At 40.8% G+C, this 24,714-nt stretch overlaps 1 protein-coding gene across 1 annotated transcript in view; it reads right to left on the reverse strand.

Annotated features, from left to right (window-relative positions):
- Positions 1–13,719: 13,719 nt before the first annotated feature.
- Positions 13,720–24,714, reverse strand: part of PLB1 (phospholipase B1) — an 86,271-nt gene continuing 75,276 nt past the window's right edge. Inside the window, exons 52-56 of the mRNA XM_058836019.1 lie at positions 23,843–23,924; positions 22,404–22,508; positions 21,251–21,346; positions 17,745–17,819; positions 13,720–17,259 (exon numbers count right to left, since the gene is read on the reverse strand). Coding sequence (XP_058692002.1) covers positions 17,038–17,259; positions 17,745–17,819; positions 21,251–21,346; positions 22,404–22,508; positions 23,843–23,924 — 580 coding nt within the window. The 3' untranslated portion in view covers positions 13,720–17,037. The remainder of the gene's footprint in view (positions 17,260–17,744; positions 17,820–21,250; positions 21,347–22,403; positions 22,509–23,842; positions 23,925–24,714) is intronic.

A 24,714-nucleotide genomic window follows, 5' to 3' on the forward strand; every position in this document is an offset into this window, starting at 1 on the left:
TTAACAGCCAAGCTTGTTTGTTTTCTTTGGGGGTGCTCATTTAATATCTTCTCACTAATGAGACAGTTTGTTTCTATGATCCACAAGGCATCAATACTGCATGTGGTCAGAGACCTGAAGACTAAGAAATACATGGATGTCAAGCACTGTGTATTTCAAGCAGCAAGTGTTTTGTTAACAGCAACAGGTAAACAAGCCAGGGAACAGTCTGAACTTCTGGAGTCAAAACAAGATCAAAGCACATAAAGCTTAATGGGAAAAATGCCACAGGAGCCATTTTGCAGTGGGAATTTATGATTTACAAGCATACTGGGAAAAGTTTGCTTTAATCACTAGATTACACTAAGCACTTGTCAATTTTAATACAGTAAACCACAATTTTTTCCCTACTTCAGCATTGAAAAACTTCCCTTCTTAAATATAGAAACATATAATTAGATTCTTATCAAAAGCTTTCCCCCTCCTTCCCCAAGAAAAGCATTAATATTATTAATAACACCATCAAGATCTCTGAGAAGGGTGCAGAGGATGAGGGCAGATTTTACCTCTTCCTCCCTGTCCCTATCCTCCTTTTGTGCCTCCCATGACTATCTGCTTGGAGGCACATGTCCCACTTGGCTGTGGTGCTCTCCGGGCTTTTTTTTCCATGACTTGGAGTTGTCCTCTGAGCACAGAAATCCCTGGATGCCCTCCCCAGTACCCCTGTGTACCTCAGTTTCCCAGCATGCTCCTTGGACAACAACTTTGCCAAAACAAGGGGGGAGGGGATGTTGAGGAGCCCCTCAACTACACATCCCTGGTGCCAAGGACATGCCACCCAGAGGGTCACCCCACTGTCAAGGGAAGCTGCTGCAGGAGCAAGGCAGCAACCCTGGCTCACCACCTCCTGAAAATGGCACACTAAAAATTTTATTGCACCATTATATTATACTATCTTAAATAGTATTTATAGGCACCATCAATCGCAGAGGTCCTAAATGCATTAAATCAAAATTTCTTTAAAAACCAGTGTTCTTCAAGACTCTCAAAAACAGCTCAAAAAGATGATATCATTATAGCCCACTCCTAAAATTCATGGTTTCAAGTAGGTCTCTGATGCTCAGCAAGGCTTGGTTTACACTGAGGTTCAGTGCCTAACACTGGCATCTATCAAAAAGTGTAACAGAGACAGCAGGAAGCAAACTGACCCTTTCTGTTACAGGGACCAGGGCTCTTACCTTAATAAAATAAGAGTCAATGGTGTAACATCAGTGCAGAATTAGTGTAGAATTATCTGTCTCACAACCTTCAGGATCAGTAAAAAAAAAAAACAAAACCAAGAGAGTACTGAAACAGAGCCCTATCTGTAAACCAAGCCAAACAGCTGACCTCTTGCTCCATTTTTAAACTCCAACCAGCCCCTCCCTGTCTCTGACCATAATTGGATACAGCTGAGTGCCTGCTGCTTGCCTCCAGCCGGGGGAGGTTGAGGCAACAAACAAAACATACGTGAACTACAGCCCTTGCTAAATGGGCTGTATGCAGTATTTTTCATTCTTGATGTGATGGTGTTTTAGGCAGTGTTGGAATGTTCACAGGGGTGCAGTTTCTTTGGCTAAAGCTTGCTTATTGGTCATCTGAACCTAATTTGTGCAGGTGTAGCAGATGCTCCATAGCAAAGGACACAGGGATAGCAGCAGTCAGTAACCAGTATACCAGCAGTACGATAGGCACAGTACCTCAGTCATCAGTATATGATAAGTATATTGTTATCCTGAGTTTGACTCTTAAGTCTAAACTGAGTTACCTTCTTGAGTATGGGTTTCCCTGGCTACTTGTGTTTTCATTTATGTTTCCCAATTCATCAGCACTGCTTGCAAAATTAAGATAGCACAAGTTATTCTCAAGAAGCATTTTACATTCCAAGTTTTCCTAGAGCAATGGTACTAGAAACAGAAATAAGTTAGTGTGTCTCATTGCAGTAATGCTGCTTATTCCCTGCATAGCTAACCTACAAGGGCAGAGGAAAATTAAGTACCATGAAGGCCACTGATTTTCTTACGCAAAATCTCCACTGCAAGTTCAAGCAATGCCTATAGCTGTTGTGCAATAGGGTAATGTGATGCAGTTTGCTTTTTCTTCGTTAATGTAATTTGTTTCTATCCCTTCCTCAACTCCCTTTTTTTTGTGTGTGTGTGTGTTAATTCTTCTGCAGGAAGTCAAACCACAGGCAGCTTTCTTCTACAAACAAATCCAATTAGTTAAGATTGTGGATGGATTAAGATTTAAGACTCCACAGAAATGCCTGGATGGAAACCATTTACGTTAGCTAGCTCTTACTCAAAAACAAACAAGGATGGAAGGCAGCACCACATTTAACTTGGGGACTGGTGGGTAGAAACCACCAGATAATTAAAGATCTCTCTTTATTATCCTTGAAAAGGGAGGGTCAGATATGCCAGGATATGATCCATTACTAGCAATGACAGGTTTGTAGGTCACTGTGTCACATGGAAAGACACACAGAAGAACCTGAGCAGCAGCCTGCACACAGTGGCCCAGATCAAAGAAGAAACTGGAGTCACCTTCAGAAAGAGTTCTGTCCATGGATCAGGAAACAGCAGAACAAAGAAAAACACCATACCCAGCTCTCTTCTCCCTGTGGAAAGATAGATGGTCATCTTGGCTGCTGTCAGGAGATAGCTGATGAAGAAAAAAAAACCTTTAATGAAGAATTCCTAGGATTTTTTAGGGCCAGAAATAGGGAGGGCAAACAGGTGCAGGTAGTATGCAGAGAGCAGCATGTACAGCATGAGTGACTTCTGCTTGATCCCACTCTTCCTGGAGTTTTTTCATCCAGAAAAAGTGTCAAAGCTGTCAATAACGGTCAAAGAGGAGAAGGGGACAAAGACTTCTCTCCTAAGGTATGGAACAAAAGTGAGGCGGATGGCAGGACTGACACAAAGGTTTCAGGCATTCATTTTTTGGGAGCAGTTTAGGAGAGATCTGAATCCAGCTTCAGCACTGTGAGCTATCAACTAGTCTGCAGCTCTGGCTGAATAGCTGCTATTGCTCTTGGAAATAAAGGTTGACAGCATATAGATGCCAATAAAGTCCACATGGTCAGCTAAAACTGATTGCATGAGAGAATCCTGGAGGACCCAGCTACCCAGCAGGAGTCACTAAGGGTAGAAGTGCTGACAGTCAGTTCTCCACTGCTTTCTAGTGATGACTATTTAGATCCGTGTGACTCCAGGAGGAGTGTGACTCCATGGTTGTCACCTGACGGACAGTTCCCTTGACTATATGGTGTTGCACAACAGTAGTATCTGACTATTTCCCTAGATCAAGACGTGGGTATTTCAGGACACAGTATTTTAAATAACTGTTTATACAGTGACAGCTGGCTGCAATGAAGTCATTAAGTGTTTCTGAGGTTACTTAATACTGCAGAAAAATCAAACAAGAATCTGCCTGAGCTCCTTAACCATGGCCTGTGTCCCAAAGGGTGCCACAAACCCCATGGAAGTGGCAAGGGCTCAGCTCTGCTGCAGAAGCTACTTTGGGTGCTAGCCACCCGAATTTTGGCAGCCTTTGATCTAAACAGCTTGGATATTGGGGGAGAATCCTAACACTGCAAAAGCCTCTTTTATGATGAGGGTGATTAAACACTAGAGCCAGCTGCCTAGAGAAATGGTAGATGTCACACCCCTGGACACATCCAAGGCTGGGCTGGACAAGGCTCTGAACAGCCTGATCTGGATGAAGATGTTTCTGATCATTGCAAGGCAGGTGGACTAGCTGACATTCAAAGATCCCATCCAGCCCAAATATTCTATGATCTCAACTGCATCAGCTATTCTGCCCTCATCAGAAAGGTACTGTTGCACTTTACTTCTGTTGCTATCATCTCTGAGCAGAATGCTGCCAGTTAATCAAGAGTATCTGCCACCAAGAGAGCTTATTAGAGGATAAGACCTGTCTTGTGTGCATGTTGAGTTGGAAAGGCATTTTTTTTTCATATTGTAATAAATCTGAATGTTGCAACCCCCTGGGAAATAATTGCTTAGAAATGATCAAAATGGAGCAACAATTTTTTTTAGTCTGCGTATAGAGTTTTTGTGTCATTATTAAAACAAACATTTTATATAGAAGAAAGAAATTTATTCTATAAAGTCCCCAAAAGTGAAAGCAAGACACTTCACTATCACCCAAATTTAGCAAAACATGAATTTCTGTAGAACTGTGGAGTTTTTTTTACTGGCCTGCAATAGCTTCAATTGAGTATTGTTTTTCTGTCCAATTCTAATCCGTATAGCAATACTCAACAAGGTGTGCTGAAAAATTATATCACATTATATGGGCAAAAATGTACTTATAATGTATTCATAATGACAAAAGAATGAGGTTGATAAATGTAGCTTATTTCACTCCAGGGGAGCTGCTATGCGAGATCTGCGAAAGGCTGGTGGTACCCAGGTGAGCTTATGCTGAAAGAACTGCAGGAAGAGCTGTACCATCAAGTGCCTTCCAGAGAGCAGTAGACAATATGAAAATATAAGATTAGGGGCAGAGTGGTCATATTGAGCAACATTGCCTTTTAAATGGGCCAGCAGAAGGTTGAGAGAGACCAGGAACATAAAACCTGGTTTCCAGTATTAGCAAGTCAAATTATGAACTGATGTCAGGAATGTCATGATGATTATGTCATGAATTTCACAATATTCGATGCAATTTCCTATAGGTTTTGCTCCTGCAACTCTGCAATTACATGAAAATTCCTACTCCCATTTAAAGTAAAAAATGTTTCTAGCCTTGAAAGTTTAGAAAGCATTAACCAAGCACTCCAAACCGAAAAAGTAAATTAAAAAGCGCATCAAACTAATTATTAAACTGCCCCAAACTCTCAGAGTTTTCCAGCAGACAGTTCATGCTGTGTGATGGTATAAGCTGTGCCGATAGTGCTAGCTGCTCAGCTGGAGAAAATTTGATTTTCTTGAGGGGAAGGTGACTAAGAGTGGGTATCTGTTTTTAAAGATAAGAGGCTAAAATACAGTGGCAGTGTGGTGGGTAGGAAGGAATAGCTGTAGTTTTCATGTGGCTTTTTCGGTCTGTGTGAGAGATGGAGCTAGGAGAGAGACTAAAAGTGGATCTTAGCTTTCATGACAATCCTTACTTGCTTCCTATCTCTTTCATATATTTCTTACATAGCACTACTGAAGTTTTTGGACACCTGGAAAATGCATTACTAGCTTGGATATATATTCATATATATCTGTACATGTGTATCTTAAATATCTGCAAGCCTTTAGTCACCTTGGGCCTTGTGAGAAGCAAGAGCCACAAAATTCAAGAGGTACCAAAATAAGAGTGTAGCTGCCACAAATCTTCTTTAATCTGCTACAAATCCATCTTTAATCCTTCTTTAATTACACGGGTCAGTGGGGCCTTAATGTTGAGACAGTGCTGTGCTGCAGAGAGCTCCAGCAAATGCAAAGGAAGCAGCAGCAGCACCTGATGATGCAGTGTCACAGCTGCAGCTAGCTGTAGCTGCCAAATAAATTTGGCTATATCGGATCCCCAGACTCAACCAGCCGAAAAGTAAAACAAGTCCCCAGATGCGGCAGGGATGGGTTAGATTCAAACCCAAGCAGAGACGTCAGCCAATCATGTTCAATACAGAAAGCAGATGCATCACTGGTGAAGGAGGTGGGGTGGTTAAGACCCAGAGCAATCAGTCGTCTGAACCCAGGAGTTTTAAATCCCCTTTATAAGCAAACTTCCACAATAAACTGTGGCTGTTATCACATGGATCTCTGAGAGTTTGCATCATTCCTGTCTCCAACCAACGACCCCATGTAACAATGCAGGACCATACAGGACAGTGTGAAGTGAAGGCTGTAATTAGGAAACCACTTTATTGTAAAGCAGGCAGCCCAATGAAAGCAGCTGATGAGACCAGCTGACTGCATCTGTATTGACAATAGTCTGCTAGAGTCATTAATATCTGTCATTGTTTTCCCCTCCACCCCAGCACATCTCTGAGTGCATAGAGTGAGGTAACCTCCCCACACCATAATGACAAAATCCTCAGTGAATTGCTATGCTGAGAACTGCCCTGAATTTCTGTGTTGTGATAGCCACTATGTTGGGGGTGTGTGGGGGGGAGAATTTAATCTCTTGGCTCCCCTATGGCAAACAGCCAAGAAAGGATGGCTGCACCCTACTCCTGCTTCACACGTGCTCCCTCATGTGTGAAGGACATGGAGCAAATACAGAAAATACAACTAGGCAGTGATAGATGCAGACTATGCTCAATCCCAGCAGAAAGATAACAAATGCAAGGCACTTCCACAGAGCTCTTCCTCAGCAGGCTTAAAATGCTCCTCACACACTTCAGTGAATTCATCATTCCTGGCTCTTCTGAGATGGGGTCAAAGTCCAATTACCCGTTGACTTCTCAGGAAGACTGGGGCAGAGGGAGAGAGCAAGGTGCCTCTTTGAGGCCTGACACATGAACAGAAAATGAGTCTGAAAATGCTAACTTTCAGTGCTTAATTCTAAAAAATTTTGCTTATATACCTCAAAAAAAAAAACCCAAACATTTGGAGGCTGATTTGTCCCTTGCATCTTGTACCCCATACTTTTTTTCCTCCCTGAGGGTATTTTGTGCAGTTTGACTTGGTGACAGCTTCTCTGTGTATGCTGGTGAGCTAGCCCCCTGCTTTTCAGCTTAGCTGTTAATGCAAGTGGAAATACATCCAGGAAGAAGCTTGCCCTTTTGCTGCCCTTGATGCACCTAGACTGAGCCTACAGCATTTTGGGTCTCCAGAGCTCTCTGTTTGGCAGCTTGTGAAAACATTCTGAATTTACTACCCTTTTAACCAGCAAAGAAAATAAATCTTCCTTGCCATAAATGCTAATGTTGGTGCACTGAGAAATCCAAAGGGAGGCTGCAGAGGGAGAGAGAAACATTCCCAATGTGATGATTAAAGTGCCAGTTCATGAGAGCTGACATCAGTGCATGCTTTCAGGGTGGCAGAGCACTTTGTATTTATCCTTTCCTTGTTTGTGCTCCATCTGGATGAGCTCCAGTGGGAAGGAAAAAAAAAAAGAGGGAAAAGGAGAAGCTAATGCCTTTCTAATACACTGCTGAATTCCTTCAGTTTCACACAGGGAGCAGGCACTGAAATATCTAGCTTCTGCTTGCCCAGTTCAGTGAGATAAAAGAAACCAAAGGCAGCTGGTGTTCCGGCCAAACTAAGTCATAATTAGATTGTCATAGCAAACAGTCAGCTGGGGCAGCTCAAAGGAAGACCAAATGAAAACACATGGGTAAATAACATCTTCTTAGTGTTTGATAACTTGCAGGCACAACCCTGTTTCCCATCAAGAAGATTCACCCCAACTCACAACTGCTTTCATATAAAGTTATGAAATTTAAAAACTCAAAAAAGCTACACAAGTAAGCTACATGTTTCTACTAAATATGGTCTGGTGGGAAGAAACCCAGGAGCAGTTCCCCAATTCCATGGTTGGGGGTGAGGATAAGAACAGCCAGTACTAGGCTTCCTGTTGAAGCAAATTTCCCTTCCCAGGGTCAGAGCAGCACAGGGAGTGCCACAAGCTCCCTCTTTCCATAATTTCTTTTTTTTTATTTATTTCTGAGCTGCTGTTGGAGTCAGTGGGAAAGGCTTATCCAGTCACTATGGTCACATACATGCTGCAACTCCTCCAATAGTTACACTGCAGGGTTTCTTGCCAAAGATGGCTACTGATAATTTGGTTTTAGAGCTACACACTGGTACTGTAGGGCAGCAGAGATGATGATTGTGCACAACAGTAGTTTTGGTCTGTGGTCATTCTCATAGCTAGCAAAGTTTCTTGGTACAGACAGCTCATTTTGATGAATATAAGAGTTAACTTGGCAGTGAAGCTGCCTCTTAAATACTGAAATAACAGCTCTGCATTTACTGGAACTATTCAAAAGAAACAACTTTTCTTTCTCCTCAGACATGCTGATGATTTACTGTTAGTTCCCATTCAAAATCAGGATGGCAATATAAAAAAATCAACAGGTTCCAATGCAGTAATATTTTTAAACTATATGCTTTCAGCTGAAAAGTAAGTCAAAAGGCAGACATCCTGCATTGCTGAATATTCTGAAACTAAACAGCCTTTGAAATGAACATTCTGAAATTAAAACTTTAACTTTAGATCCACTTTTCCCCATATTTTTTCCTTTGTCAAGTGAAAAATGAAAGACAGACCAACAGCACAAGAAAAAAATCTCCATTTCATCAACCTAATTTCTTCTCAGTATGATTCACATTTTCTGTTCTGAAGGACATACCATCATCATGTAAACAGATCTGAGATTGGATCCCTAAAATTCCTGACTCTTCCTACTCTACTCGATGTGCAAGGATCCCTTCAGCACTTGGTGCAACCTGCAGCCTTGCACCTTGGGTGTGGGAATGCAAGTGTGAGCACGATGGGAGGGCAGTGAATTTCCCTGTCTCCATTCTCCACCCCACAATACTCATGGCCCCAGCTTCCACTGCAGCGCTGCCAAGTGCCCCGTATCTCTGTGTGTAAATGGAGCATTGGGGGATGACTGAGCATGAGGACCTGATTCTCAGTGGAGTTTGCTGCTCCTCACCCCTCTCACCCCCCTGGAACAAACTTCCAATATTGTGCCATATTTGCATTCAATCTAAGGCAAAAAATAGGCGTAAAACTGGCACAGCCACCAGTCTCTCCATGTTAGTGATGGAGTGATAAGTTGTGCAGTGGTTACACAAGTGGGCTGTGTCTGTGGAGCCAAGACTGCTGGGTTTAATCTGCTCAGTCACTGACTCATCACATAGCCTGGAGAACATCATCTCATCTCTCGGCACATAAATTTCATCATCTTTAGTTGGGGGGTAGTAAGGCTATCTCACAGGAATGTTAGGACACACCAATTACCCTCATAAATATTTATAAAATTCTCTAGATGCTGCTTCTACAAAGGCAGTAAATTTTTTACTTTTGAGTAAGTAACAGTGAGGGGAATGTCCTAATAGTCCGGCTGGCTTATTTGCTTACCTTCTACCAGAGATTGCTGGCAGCTGTGACAAAAGGATGTCTCAGATCAGGGAAAGGGTGAAGAGATTGACTACTGCAAAGTAGGAGCAGCAGCAGGAAAAGGTCAGTTCAAGCCACAAAAACAAGTATGTGATAGATAAATGTTATGTCAAAGGCTAAGTGGTATTTGTGACATTTTCAGCTAAGATGCACAAGAAGCTTATGTAGATGACGCAGTGATGCAATACATATGTCTAATCCCGTTAACAATGTTCCACAGAGTGACATACCATTTATTCAGAGTACATGTCAAACTCTGGTTTTGGGCTTTAAAAGCATTTAGATACCTGAAGTTCTGCTTTTGTGCCTTCCCACAGGTGTTATTTTTCTTGCCAGAATCTCACTCTTCGTCCACCTGAGGCTGTCTGGGAAGCAGAGCCTAGGTATGTCAGCACCTCTGATCCCCAGAGGGTCTGGGATAAATACTCAGGGACATGATATGATTAACGCAGTCACTCAGTTTGGCTGTGGGATGTTTAGTTGCTGCTGCAATCCAGGCCCTAGAGGCTGTACTTGCAGACAGGCAAGGTTTCTGAGGGTTCCAAAGTCTATGCTGAAGTTATATTAGATAGTTGCTGAGAGAGCTAAGGAAAGAGACAACCTGGAAACTTTCAAAAGATGCACCCTTGATTTTTGTCATCCCATCTGTGTCCTCCCCACTTACTCCTGACTCCTGTATGTCGCTCTATTAGGAACGGCTGGGAAGAAACAACACAGACTCTCTAGGAGTTAATCAGAATTTCTCTTAGTTTATTACTTCAGGTCTTTTTTATAGACTGATATGTGGAAAGTACAGAAAGGAAACTTATTGGTTAGCAAACTACTACATCACCATCATTGGTCAGTGGGGCACAACACCCTCTGACTTTCTCCTGCAAAGAAAACAAGGGACAGACAAACAGCACCTGCAAGGCTGTTTTCTGTCTCTGAGGATTGTTTTGAATCCTCCTTATGAATTTCCCAGGCCACCTTCTCAGGCAAGACTGAGAAGCTATGCGGCCTGCAACTTCTACAGCTCTCTGTTTCAGAGTTAGCATCCATACCTGTGTTTTACTTTGATCTGAAAGCTGATTCAGAGATTACCTGTGGGCAACCTGGCAAGTCCAGGTAAATCCCCCATGGGTGGAAAGCTGCTGAACCAGACAATTCCTGTGTCTTTAACCAGGGCAAGAACACAGAAAGTATCTTCTGCCACATCTACCCACTGTGAAGCCCTTACACAAGGCCCAGTTCCCCTGCTGTTGTTGAACTGAACCACTGTTGAGCAACCCTGGCTGCTATTTCAGCCCTAAGCCCATTGGGACCCTCAGGTGGTGCTTTCCATCATGTAAGAAATACAAAGGATAGCTAAAGGGCTTTCCTCCATGGCTAGTTTTTAACACCAAAAAGAATTTTTATAAAAATCTTTGAGGTTAAGATAGAGATACTTTAAATATATCATGCCCCTTTTCTTCACAGCCATAATAATTTTATACCAATGAGAAAGCACTCTTAGATGTCTGGAAGCAGCTGGTTTCTCCAGCTAAAATAACTCACTCTAGGGTCAGCCTATGGATCAGTGGCAGGAATTCCTGACTGCCTCTCATGGAACCATGTCCCTGCAGCACCACTTGTCCAAAAGGACTATTAAATCATTCTTATAGGGAAGCAGAAGGCCTTGAAACTACAAGCACCCTACCTACCATAAACACATTCATGGATCCCATGCATCATCCAACAGAGAACATTAGCATATTTTCATACCCAAATTTTACAAATCCTGCTGTAGGCCTGCAATTAGGGAAAACCCATACAGTTCAGCAAAGGATGTTTTCTCAGCTAACTTAATGTAGTTATGACTTCATCATGGGTGACAACTTCATATACCACAGAAATGAAAAGACATAAAGAAACTTCCTGTAGTCAGTGACTAGTTCCAACCATCCCTTAAATAAGCTTGTCTGTGTTTAATAGGATTTATTTTCTAAAACTGCTTAAGTCCTGTGCTTGTTCTGTTTTTTCCCTTGGGGTACTGTTCTCTCCAATGGTCAAAACCAGAACAATTTTTCATTTTTGCTAGAATGGTCACCAAAAGTATCTAAAGTTAACAATTTTCAAAATGAGTATGAGAAATCTACCATTCTCAGAAAGACAGAGAAACATCTGATATCTACCAAAATCAAGCGGTAGCAAGGACACTTAATTGGAAGATACTCAGCATGTGCAAAGTTAAAATGTGCCAGTTTTTCTTTTTCCTTCTTCCACCACCTCCTTTTTTGATACAGACTCCTGGACTCCGGGTATTTGGAACAGAATTAGTTTTAACACAATAATTCACAGGAGCATCCTTCCCTGTTGTGCTCAAAGATCTATCATACCCAGAAAATTTGTTCTATTTAGTAATATAAGAACTACTTTATATCCATACATTTTGATAAGTTTTTTTTGTCCTGCTGGTCACAAAATCTCAGATACCTTCCTTCTAAAAAGAAAAGGGGGGTTTGTGGGGGGAGAAGAGCAAGCATTGCAAACCTATGATACTCCAATAGCAAATTCTTTCAATATTCCAGGGAGCGTAAATCACAAAAATGATGAGCTATAAAAATCCAGAGCTTTTCCTTTCTTTAGGTAGGGTTGTTTAACCTCAACATTTTAGCAAAATATCCTCCAAAATAACAAAACTCCTGCCCAGATTTCCCAGGCTATCACATATTGTCTAGCTGTTAAAATTACATCATTTGTCATTAGCACATCTCACCACTTAAAAGGTGGTGGGAGGAAACATTTAGCAATCTCCAAAGCCACACAAAATTCTCTGCAGATGTTTTTTCTGAAGTTTCTCTCTCTTCCCTAAGTTCACTGAACACCTAAACTGGATTTTGGGGCAAACTAACTCTAGACCTTACAAAGCAGAATACAAACACTGTACCACAATAAGAGGAAGGCCCATCAGCAGTAACAAAGAAGGCCAGAATTTCAACTCCAGAACTGCTGAAGCTGCAGGCAAATGTTTGCCAACACTTGTCAGGCTTCATCTCTTCCCTGTTTGAAGAACAGATTATTTCTCAAGTCCAGGGAACAGTGTAATATTTACCCCCAATGTCCTTCTTGACAACCTGAGCTATTGGCTGGTATCCACAAAGGTCCTTTGGATAGTGACTGTTCACGTGGGCTGAGCTGTTGCTCTACTCCAGAGGAAGCATTCATAAAGCCTGTTTTCTCAGGGTGTTAGAAAATCACACAGAAAAGGTGCTTTTCAATGGTGGGCTGTCAAGTTGTTCATGAGGGTCTCCGTGTCTCAAGGAAACAAGAGCAGTTGTTGATTGCTATGAAGATGTTTATTGTATGAATGCATCAGTCTTGAAGGTAAACAGTTCACAGAATTAAAGTCTGTGCTAAAAGCTTTTGGCATAAAGTCCTGGTGATCTGGGCAGCAGCAGCAGAAGCAGTTGCAGTAGTTCTTCAGGTGATGATGATGATGGTGCTGCTGTTCTTTTTCATGTGTGTACGTTCTTAATACAAGGGATTAAATTCATAAATAATCTAATCAGCTAAAAACACAGTTCTAAAACATTCTTTCTACACCAATCTAAGCTTAATTCTGACGTGCAAAAGCAGTGTCAGTCCTTACCTAAATCCTATGTATAGAGTATTATCTGTTTATGTATATAGTTCTATCTGTTCTATCTAAAAATGTAAGCTATGTTCTTACTATGCTTTCATTATGTCTGGAACTAAGTTAAATCTGTAAAAGGTAGTATCACTGAACTTTAAACTAGGGCTTTTCACTAGCTAGCACAGTTTCTTAAAGCACTTAAGCTATATTTTTACTTACTGAAAACTTACACTCTTACTTCATATCTATGTTTTTTAATGTATTTTAATTATTTTCTCTCTCTGAGGGACTCAGAGAGGCTTTTATTTCAGATTCCAACAGTGGGCAAGACCATCATTGGCCAAAGCAAAATCCTTGGGTAAAATGGTATCCTTCAGGATAGTGAATGAGCTAAGAGCCATCTTTCTTTTCACTTCCCAACTGGCTGCACTTCTTATAATTTAGGTTTTAGAAGATCAGAATGAAATTTAGCTTCCTAAGTGAGTGTCGTGGTTTTAAACCAGTAACAAAAAATTACTTATTTCTTGCTGTGAGATATGGATTAAAATAAGAGCAAAACAGGCTTAAAACTTAAAAGGAATAAAGACAGTTTATTAACAAACTACAAGAATAAGAATACCAGAATAAACTTTCAGAAAACTCTTTTACTTCTCATTACTTGACTATTTCTTGGTACACATAACAACATAGAGACAAAAAAATTTTAGAATCTTGGTGGTCAAAAACAGTCCTAATTTCTAGAGTCTTTTCATCAGTTTTTGTAGAGAAACAGAAGTTTCTTTCTGCTAATCTATGGAGTTTTTAGAGTTTACTCCTCCCATTGTACACTACTCTGAGGTGTGCATGGGTCAAATGAGTCCAGGGATGCTATTTTTAAGGATAAGTTATTCAAAGGTAGAAGTCTTCTTCATTTGTTTCTGTGAGCCTTCCTGGAAAACAGCCATCTTCTTGCCCTCTCAAGGCTTTAAAATTTTCACTTTACTCGTAATTTCCAGCAACTCACAGTATCACAACCACTCTCTCTTTTCTCTAAAGTTCACACTTTGAATACTCTATTCCTCCCATACTCTAGTCATGAATTAAAGGAGTTTTTAAACTACTGTCCATCTCCATAGCTGTAACAGAAAGACATTTCAGCCGCAAGCATCTTCTTTCTCTCTCTTTCTTATTTAAACTTAACTCTTTTCTTCACTGTTTTTGGTGGTTTTATAATGTCTTACATGTTGATTGTCTCTCTTTCTCTGTCTTTTCTAAGAAAAAGGAGTAATCTGTTTATCCAGGTAGTAAAAGAATTAAAAGTTTTAGGAAAGCTGCAAAAGTTCATGGTGTCAGGTTTCAGTCCAGCAGCAGAAACTGAAAACTAAGCTCGGCTGACCAGCTCTGCTTCCCCCCCCCCCCCCCCCCCCCCTTCCCTGCGGCCTCGTTCCGGCCTGGGAGCGGGGAGGGGGGGGAAGCCAAGACAGAGCTTGTTACCTGATCAGCAGTCGGAAATCAAAGAGAATGAGACAACTCGGAATGTACCTCTTAAGGAGGTGTTTACAAGTTGAATTCACTTTTTGACCATTCACAATGGTCAGAACGGCTGTCAATTTGTGGAAATGACTGATAATTGGTCTGGAAGAAAAACTCCCATCAGCCACCAGTAGCTTCAACTTCCCCTCTTTTTACTCTGTCTTAAAGGTGAAGATACCCCATGACAGTGAGAAAAGGGAATGTTTAGTTGTCCTAGCAGGGGGCACAGGCATGAAACCCAAGAAGCAATTGCACCCATCTCTAGGCAGGACAAACCTGATGTGAGAGACTGCAACATTTTAAAACTCTAACTCATGCTCCAGGACTTCCACCCCACTTCCTGCATACACATGATTTGGAAAGGTAAATCAGTACTGAACTATGGTTCTTGAGTTTCCTTTGAAATTCCTAGTACTGATGAAAGGTTCTGTAGAGAACTATTATCTTTTTACTTCTTCCCAAACCAAGAGGTGTAGGAGCAGTGGCTATCAAAGTTCCCAGTAGGGAAGACAACTCACAAGAACAACGTTAAGGGGTGAGAGGAGATAGCAGCCTTTGGATATTTGCTCAGTTTCCTCACTTATGAGGCTTGTATTTTTCCTTATGTGTCTGAAGTGTAGGTGCTGTGGAATACACTGAAATCTTGTCTCTTGGTTGGAGGTTGTGTTTTCTTCCATTTCCCAAGCTAAATAAATATCAGGTAGATACTTAATGACCCACAGTGAAGACAGGGACAGGAAGAAAAGCCTTTGCTGCACTGGAACAAGATGTAACTGCTTCTGGTTTGCATTCTAAATATATCCCCAGTTTGTGCTGCATGTAGAGCTCACAGACACACATCTGTGGATAAGATGCAGGTAAATAAAAGTACTACTACTTTTTCTTTGTTCAGAGCAGAACAAAGAAAAGGTGAATGCACTTACAGCCCCTGAAACCTGACTATGTAAGTTGTACTCTGCCCACCTCTTTTTACCTTAGCAAGGACACTGACAGAAGTGAAATGGAAAAATGAGGAGTCTGAATACCTTCTGCATGCATAATAATAAATTTAGGAAACCAGAACACTTTATTCTGGGAAACATTATCATTTTCTACTCATTTACATTTCTGGAGTGGAAATGTAATACACATCACATAGTACCAGTGCAAACCTCACTTTGGCTTCAATGAAATTAAATGGTAAAGTATTTAACATAGGAAATAAGAAAGATATTGGGAAACAAGATCATGCAGATCTTGTGAAGAACCTTTTATACAAATAGATAATATGAATTGGCCTGAAGGTTTAAAACAAAGAAAGTCTAGTTTCCAGAAAGGATGATCTCTGAACTCCTGATCAGAATTTTAAAAACAAAACAAAATGTGATAAACAACTTTGCAAGCTCTTCTATGGATAATAGCTGGGGAGTCTCCAGCTTGGGAGACCTGAACACAACACAAGTCCTATGAGAAGGGTTAAGCCAAGCTAGCTTGCAGGTACTGCATTTTTGTTTGGACCCCCTTACTAGATGCTAGTGAAGAAACTCATCACAAGAAGACTCACTCTGGAACCAATATAGAGGAGGACAGAATACAGGACTGTCCCTGGGCTATTTAGCCCTGGAGAAGAAGTGACAGATACAGCCTAGCTCCACACCCAATCCCAGATGGAAGGAGCCTGGAGTCCAAGGCAATGCGGCGTTACTCTATCTGTGCTGTCCAGCACTGCACCAGAGATACCATGTGGATCCAAGTTGCTCAGAAACCAGCTTAAAGATGTTTCCATGGCATTGTACTTGTCCATGTAGAATCACCTTAGCACCTGCAATGCAATGGTCTTGCTGGAATATAACATGTGAAATCAAAGCTGCTGTTGATCTCACTCACACCTTACTATTGGGGAACACCAGGTTGCAATCAGGGACTTGTCTCTAACATTTTAGACAGAGGTTTATAAGAAAAGGACAGATGCACAATTAAGAACTCAAGCTGCATGAATGAGTGTTCTTGCTTTCTGCAATAGAGATTCTGAGTAATATTCATGAAACAGAGAATTGGACCCTAGAATGAAAAAGCTTTTAACACTTTGTCCTGGTTTCAGCTGGGATAGAGTTAATATTTTTCATAACAGCTGGTCCAGTGCTGTCTTTAGGATTTAGTATAGAATAATATTGATAACAAACCAATATTTTAGTTGTTGCTAAGTGTGCTTACTCTAACCAAGGACTTTCCAGTTTCCCGTGCCCTGCCAGAAAAAGAAGCTGGGAATGATTGTGGCCAGGGTAGCTGACCTAAGCTGGCCAAAGGGATATTCCATGCCATAGAACATTATGCTTACTATATAGACTGGTTAAAGAAGTCCAGGAGGGGCTGATTGCTGTTCAAGGACATGCAGGGCATCAGTCAGAAGACAATGAACAATTGTAGTGTGCAACACTTGTTTTTCTTGAGTTTTATTCCTCTCTTCTTTTTGTTACTTCCCATTTCATTAGAATTATTATTATTACACTTTATTTCAGTTATTAAAACTGTTCCTATCTTGATCCATGGGTTTTACCTTTTTCCAGTTCTCCTCCTCATCCCACTGAGGGGGACTGAGTGAGCAGGTGTGTTGTACTTAGCTGCCAGCTGGTGTGAAACCACAGAATACTTTGAAGTTCATCCTCTACCTGAATGGTCTGCAGAGGATAATTCTAAAATCCATTACTGATCAATGTTATTTGGCCCAAAAATCCCTGGGCAACCAAGAAGCTTCATTCATATCCAACAGGTTTTTTATTCTGCTACTCTCTGTGTCACACAGAGAGCAGTCTCATCAGAGAAAGATGTTGGTTCCACTTGTGTTACAGAGGGGTTGTCTTAATGTTGTTTTCTGTGTCAGCCTTATGTTGGTACTTCTTGGTTCTTCTTCGTGACACAACCCAGCCAAGTAAAGAGCCCACCAGGACCCCAGCTACTGCAGTCACAAGTACAGCCCAATAGGGGATTGAAGATTCTGTTTTCTCCAAGTTGAGATCTGAATTTCCAAACCCACTATTTCTTCGCGTGGAAAGAAAAGGTTTCTCCTACAAAGGGAGAGCAAAGGCTTTATTGACCACAAACCACTCAAATGGCAGTATCCCAACAATATGCCACTGCCCCTTCTCAGAGAGGAATGGTAGATTTTTAGACAATCAGCGTGTTTTGACTTCTCTCCATCTTAGCCCAAGCGCTCTCCTGCTCTATTGCCTGAAAATTCCAAGAACGCAAAAAACAAGCCACCTCAGAAGCAGGAGTAGTGGCATCACTTCCTAATTTGCTTGCTGCAAACAAGCAAATGGAAATATATAGACTCACTAGAACTAGCTTTAAGGAAAGGCTTTCCACTGCAGTGAAGATAAAGCCTTTTGTCTTAAATTTTAAGTAGATTTCCCTGTCTGTAATAAAACGGGAGTATATTTTAGCTATTTGAAACCTTCACGAAGATACTCTTTTAAAGAGCTCTACCAGTGTGAAGAAAGGAGAAAAAATAGAGGTAATTAATGGAGAGAGCACCTTGACCTTTACTTACAGGGTTTGGACACCTGAGTTTTGATCTGTCGTGGGTAAAGTTGTTGTAAGTCTGCTTTTCACCAACTGGCTCCAGCTGAAGAAGAGAAAAGCAATGTTAAACATAATGGTGAGTATTTTTCTTCTCAGACTCTCTTGATTCGGACAGTTACAGCTTCTTATCTAATCTTTTGCTGCTTGCAGTAACAAAGAAGTGTGGTAGAAGAAGCAGAGGAAGGTTTGCAAACATTTTAACACTTGTGAACTGAAGACATTGAGAATCTGATGTACTGGCTCAGAAGCAAGGAATAGGATAGTGTTTCTTCATTTTCCATTGCTCTGAATACAATGTATTTTAAACATTCAGCTAAAGTTGAAGTGGTTCTCTATTCTCTATAACCCAGTTCTGCCATGTACTCGTCTCAAATGGCAGTGTAAAACTACAAAGGAAAAACCCACATGACAGATGTTAGACATATTACTTAGCACATTACTTAAAGAAAAATGCCTGGGTATCATAGTGATGGGAGTTACTTCAGAAATGACAGAGTTACAGAGAGAGGATGGGGCAATGACAACCTTTGCAGTCTTCACTCAGACAAGAAATTCCCTGGGAATTTTAGCTGAGGCTGGGTTCACAATCTTGCAAGAGGCAAGACAAACAGAGCCTTTTATATTATCAGTTGTCAGCTAAGTTGCAGTAGCTGACCACAGGCTCACCCTTTCCAACCCAACATAAAATATGCCCAGGCTAACAGCAGGCAGTTGTGCTTGGCTAGGAGTGCACATACCACTGGTTGCCATAGTTAAGCTAATGAGCAGAGGCTTGCTCAGTCTTGTTAACTGAAGTGTTTACAACTGTTGTATGGACATGCCTGAAGTAATGGCTTCAAGATTGGTCCGTAGAGAACCACAAAGTTGTGATCCAGCACTTCTGAGAATACAGCACAGAGGATGGGTTTGCTTCTGCTATTGTTCATACAGGCATTTACTGTCCTCAAGGGATTAAAGTCTCAGCTGCGTGTTGAAGTGAAACAATACAGCAACAAGACCAACGCAATGTGGAAAAAACAAATTTTATCTGTAAGATTCTGATACAGAAACACTGAGAATACTTCCTCTCTCAAGTTCATTTTTAATAAATTTAAAAAACCAGAAAGATGCTAGCAGAGACTGAAAAATAAAAATACATGAATCACAGAAAATATAACTAGGGAAGAGAAGAAAGCTAACAAGTGAAGAGAAGATGAGAAGCAAAACAGGATGCCAAGTTTTGCTGATTATTGTAGGATACTGATCGACTCTTGTATGACTCCTAACCACTTGGCCCACCCACCAGATAATGCAGTGAAGACTGAATTTGGTAGTTTTATTGCACCTTAAAGGAACAGCTCTGCTATTTGTATGATGTCTGGCTCATATCTCACAGCATTCTGCCTGCGGTGCAACTGGTTATTTGTAAATAATTGTAATTCTTCCCACGCCAGGGCAGTTGGTAAGGATTCTGGCACAGAGCCCAGACAAAAGATGATAAAATGCAAAATTCTGTAACCACCCATGCTTACTTCATCTCAATGCAATCTATTCCTCAGGAGCATTAGCTTCTGAGCTTTGAAGATGACGGTATCCTCAAGTCCATGAACACAGAGGACAAGTCTTGGAAGAAACCCACAGCTCCTCTAAGAGCACGTGGCAAGCGTGGAGGAAGAACACAAACCAAACACTGTCCATGTGTCTCTTCACCTCGGCCAAAGACTTGACAAGGTGGGTTTGGGACCCACTCAAGACTACAGAGTCTTCTGACTTCAGACAGCAGAAGCACACTGTGTTTTGCACAAAGCCAAAAGGGTGAAGAACATTATGATGAGGGAGAGACTCTGTAAGTCATCCCAATCCCTGCATACCCACACAGTGGCCAGGCACAGTCTGGCCCTTTATGTGCACTGACAAGAATCCATGTCATTTGGCCATAAGCCTGCAGCCTGCCAAGCTTTTCAGGGAACAGGGAAACAATACAGCCTTACAGTAAGCTTGAACAGCCTTACCGTACAAGGACTGCAAGGGAAAAGCAGGGATGTGTTACAAGAACTAGATTTAAATAGTAAACAGTAATTTCTGCAGTTGGCATAAACCAACAGATCTCTATGCGAGGGAATAGTTGTGCTTTGCTTCAGCAAGAACCTGATTCCTGCCACCCCAGTAGAAAGCTTTGTTTCAATATCCTTATATGTGTAGGAAATGAGTGATAGTCTGGACAGAAAAAAACCTCTGGTGGCATAGGAAAAAAGACTGATGGTGATTCAGGAATGAGTAATGGCCAATACCACATGGCAACCCAATATAAGACCACTGTATGCCCAGGTACTGTCTCTTTTTTTTCTTGAAAGCCTCAGCCCTGCTCTATTTGAATTTTTCTACATTTGCCTGGGGTTTCTGGCTCACCATTAGCCCTGTTTAAGCTATGAATCAGAGTGAAGCCTACCAGCCTGCTGTCATCTGGAGTCCCAGACAGGGAAGCCTGATAGAAAACAGGCAGATTTGCTGTGCATGCACACATCAATTACTCCGAGCATGTGCTTGCATTGTACATTCTATAATCCTGGACCTACAGCTCATATGCTATACTGGGCAGCTGTACATATTCCTGCTCTGCATTTTCCACTCCTTATTTTCAAGCTCATCCTGGGGTATCCTGTAAGTTTCTTATCTTGCTCGAACTTTTACTTATACAGAAAAGAAATTCCCCTCCATTTATGCTTATTTCTTGCACAAACCAGGATGCAGGATTTCTGCTAGCACAATGTATTTGGCTACTGCTGTTTACAAGACAGGGGAAGGAAATGTTGCTGCAGCATAAAAATGCCAGTCTTCCTTCCAATGTGGAGAAACATTTCTGAAAGCAACTGTGACCTTGGAGTTATCAAGTCTAGCATGTGCCTCTGACGCCTTCTTCCAACACTATTCAAAAGCTATAATTTCCCCCAAAATGACAGATGGAATGTGATTACAAGCATCATAACTTTGATTTCAGCCCCCCATGAGTTTTAGTGACTCTACTAAAACTGCCTCAAATACAAGAGTGGGTGGTACAACATGTCCACACCACTAATGGCAGCAAAAATTCAGTCACATATATGTTTTCCTAATAAATATAACAGAATTCACTGAAGAAGGGCAAGCTCATTGAACAGACATTTGCAGCAAACTTAGAGAACTAAATGTTTAACTAGGCTGACTTTTTGTTTTAATGCAAGTTATTTACCAAATCAGAAAGGAAGTTTTCATTACATTAAGACTCTTGGGACTTCTCATTTCGAATGAGCAAAAACTTACACTGTTTCACGCAATATGATCCCTTTGGATTACATTCCTAAGCAGTGGAGAGTGAGAAGAACCTCAGAGCTGAGCAACCTTGTTAGGATATCAGTTTTATGTCTTGCTTACTCTTTTGTTTCAGATATCTTTCTCATGATCTTTTGTAGATACTACTACCACAAACACATAGGGATCTAAGTTGTAACCCCTTACCATATTATTCCAGAGAGCCATTGCCATCTCAGCATAGCCTCTTACACTGAAATGAAAGCAGTCTGCAGAAAAAAAACTCATATCTGGCTTGCCGGTCTGCAATAAAAACAAAAATTTATTTCTCAGCAAATTTCAATCTTTGACATCTGACATATTATATCTAATAGTGTACTGTGCTTGTACTTCACAATTTTGGTATCTTCCTAAAGGCAATATGCTCATGTTTTCATACTGGAAACAAACTTAGGTGCTCCTAACTATGAACTGATTACTAGAGACTTTCTGTGTAATGCGGCCTGCCCAATTTCACACAGAAATTTTCATAACAAAACTAAACTTATCATTAAACCAACAGTCAAAGGTGTTACATGGACCCTGCCATTGACTCAACATTCCATTTTGTACAGAACTCATAGGAAAGTGCTTATTATTACTTTTTAAACTTATGTGACTCAGACTTACAACCTTTCAAGTGTTGAAATTTCTGATGAATTTCAGATAGCAAAAAAAATGGTGAGCTTATCCAGCTGCGGCAAATGTCTCTCTTGGGGGGAATTTGCCTCATCACTACCTGTATGGTGACCATTGGTCGACCTTGTAAGCTGACAGAAATAAAAATGGGGATGGTATGAAAAAGGGCTCCATACTATGTAAAACTGGGGTTTTTTGACAAGGATTCATACTGGATCCTTAACTACAGAGCATATATAATGCTAAGGCTGGAGAAAAGAAGATCAGTGTTTAGTTACAAAGGCTGCTTCCTGTTTCTATGCTTGGATGAGTCAGAGATTCAAGTGGTGGTCTCCATTTGAAGAAAATCTAAACCTAAATTGGGAAACTGTGGTGAATGCTAACCAACCTCCTCAACAAGGGAAGCAACATGCAGTATAGAGGCAGTCAGAGGGTGCCTAGTTTATGGTGCACGCTAGGAATGTTTACTAAAGCCATTTTGATTCACAGGAAGAACTGTGAATCTTCTTGCATTCTTGTGAGACTTCCTGTCCTCTCTCCTCTCTCACTCTTACCACAGACTCCACACTGTGCCACTAGACTGTGCAAAGAGAAGAAAACACAGTCCTTGTGGCATGGAACTTATTGGCTTAAGAGAAATCAAGATGGCCCTTGCATGATGGGAAAGAAAAACAGGACTCACACTATCCAGGGGCATCAAGGTGCTCCGGAAAAATGGCTGGATGACAACAGCAAAGTCCTCCCGTTGTTCGTACCCACCGCTGCTGATCAGATGCAAGGCTTCAGCCTGCATGAAGTGTAATTAGTGAAAACAGAAGGTTACTAGCAAGGCTCATCTAACATTTGTCAGCTATCAGAAGCATGCAGATTATACATCTTTCAGTGTAGGAAGCTGTAAATCATTAGTGTAAATCCAGCTAAATGTTATAAAGCAGTAAAGAAAATGGCTAAGACAGTAATTTGTTCATGAACAAATGTTCAAGGGTTCATGAACAGCTTTTCATGAAGAAAATGCACAGAAGCTGGATTATTTTTTTTAAAAAGTTGCTTAATGTAAAAAAAAAAAAAAAAAAACCAGAAAAAAAAGCACTTCAAACCTTATAGAAACCAAAACTGCACAATTGCAGTGAGATTAAAATTTGCAGAAAATTGTGAAAAAAACTATAAAAAAAGGAACAAGGCAAGTTTAGAAGTGACAATCGAGTCCAAAATTCCAGCTTGAAGCTGAAGCACACTTGATTTTTCAGAAAGGTGAGCTTGAATTAAAATAATACTTAAACATATGAAAATTACCTGCCACTTTCAAACATTATGGTCACAGACATTCATACAAATAAAAAACCCCATCTCCTTGTAACTTGCCATCTTATGGTTATAAATGCTATTGCTCCTGGTTCATATCTCAAAACATTCCTAATCCCTCTTCCTTAATTAAGGAAAATGATCCCTCTAGCAGGCTTATACAAGCATTACCCAGGGTGAATTTCTTGAGCTTTGTCAGATTCACTGCACAACAGCCATTGCCAGAGCCAGAATGGAGAACATAATGTGAGCTGATACAGTGATTCCTGTATTCATAAGAACATTGATGGAAAAAGCTTCTGCTCCAATAGCTATTTATATGCCCTGTTAATTTTGATTGAATCTTGAGCCTGAGGCTATGAAAAGTTACTCTCAGATAGCAAGCTGGCCCATGGTTGGTTTAGTTAATTTCTTCAGCTAAGAGTAACCACAAAACAGCTGATGCAAGGTAATTTGTCACTCACACAGTGACATGTTAATTCATGTGAGCTACTCACTGGACTCATAACAGACAAACACATATCAACAAAGCAGCCATCATTACTAAATCCTTTCAGATTGTTAAAACAGCAGCTGGAAACAGAACTGGTTTTCATCTGCATCCAGCTCAGAACTGAGGTCAAATCATAAAGCAATGTGGAAACTCTTGCACTGCTATGAACTGGTTATCTGGGTAGGGTTTTGACTAGGCTGTAGCCAAGTTGTTTTCCAGTTATTTCTCTATGTACTGCCGAGGATATTCACGACAGGAAGGGCAGTGAGGGAAGCAATATAAAGAGAGAAAAGTAAAGATGGCCAGTTACAGAATCAGTGCATTACCTGAAAATCTCTGTTAACTCTCTTAATTTCTTGTAATTCAGAAGAATTTTCCTCTGGGTTTAAGAAGCATGGGCAAACTTTCCTTCAATGAAAGAAATACTAGAATTAAAAGCCAGTCTAGAATAGTCTCTTCACAGTTCTTCAGCGCTGTGTGTCTGCTTCAAGAAGCTCAGGATAGGTGCTCAAAGCTCACATGCAGAAGGGAGAGACACCTTGGTGGCCTAGGAATGGACAGGTACCTCAGAAAATAAAAATCTCTACTGACTTACTTTTCAAAATGAACACCTACCATAGGCAGAGAGAACTGCAGGATCCACAACTCTTGAGTAAAACACAAGAAAGTGTTTAATATGCCACACATTAGCAGGAAATCACATGTGTTGGAATAACAAGAAAACCCAGTCCACAAATGGGCTTACAGCAGAGTTTCAGACATCTGGGAGTTTAAAGTTAGAAAAGACAAATTTTTCATGTGGTCTAAGTCCTTGCACCACTCTATTTTATTATGTTACATTCTTAACTAGAGATAGTAACTTTTGCTTCACTGAAATTCATCTTCTAAGAATGTGCTGGGAATGAATATAAAGATATTGAGCAAGATCATCAATTCATTATTTTCCCTTCCAATGTGTTCCTGTAGTTAATCACTTGTATTTTTAAAAATCTGTGCCTAACTTAATGTCAATTCATTTGGCATCACCTTCCACTGGTCTTTGTTAGAGCTTTCTCTGCAAGACCAAAGACCTTTTCATCCATTCTGATGCCTTTAAAGACTGCTGCCTTCTAAAACAAGTCTCTCAACCTTCTTTCAGTTAAGATTTTGGTCTCCTTCATTAGGTGTTAGGAGCAGCTCCTGGTTGTGCTCTACTGTA

This window comes from Poecile atricapillus, chromosome 3 (assembly GCF_030490865.1).
Source record: "Poecile atricapillus isolate bPoeAtr1 chromosome 3, bPoeAtr1.hap1, whole genome shotgun sequence".
In the NCBI taxonomy this organism is placed as follows: Eukaryota; Metazoa; Chordata; class Aves; order Passeriformes; family Paridae; genus Poecile; species Poecile atricapillus.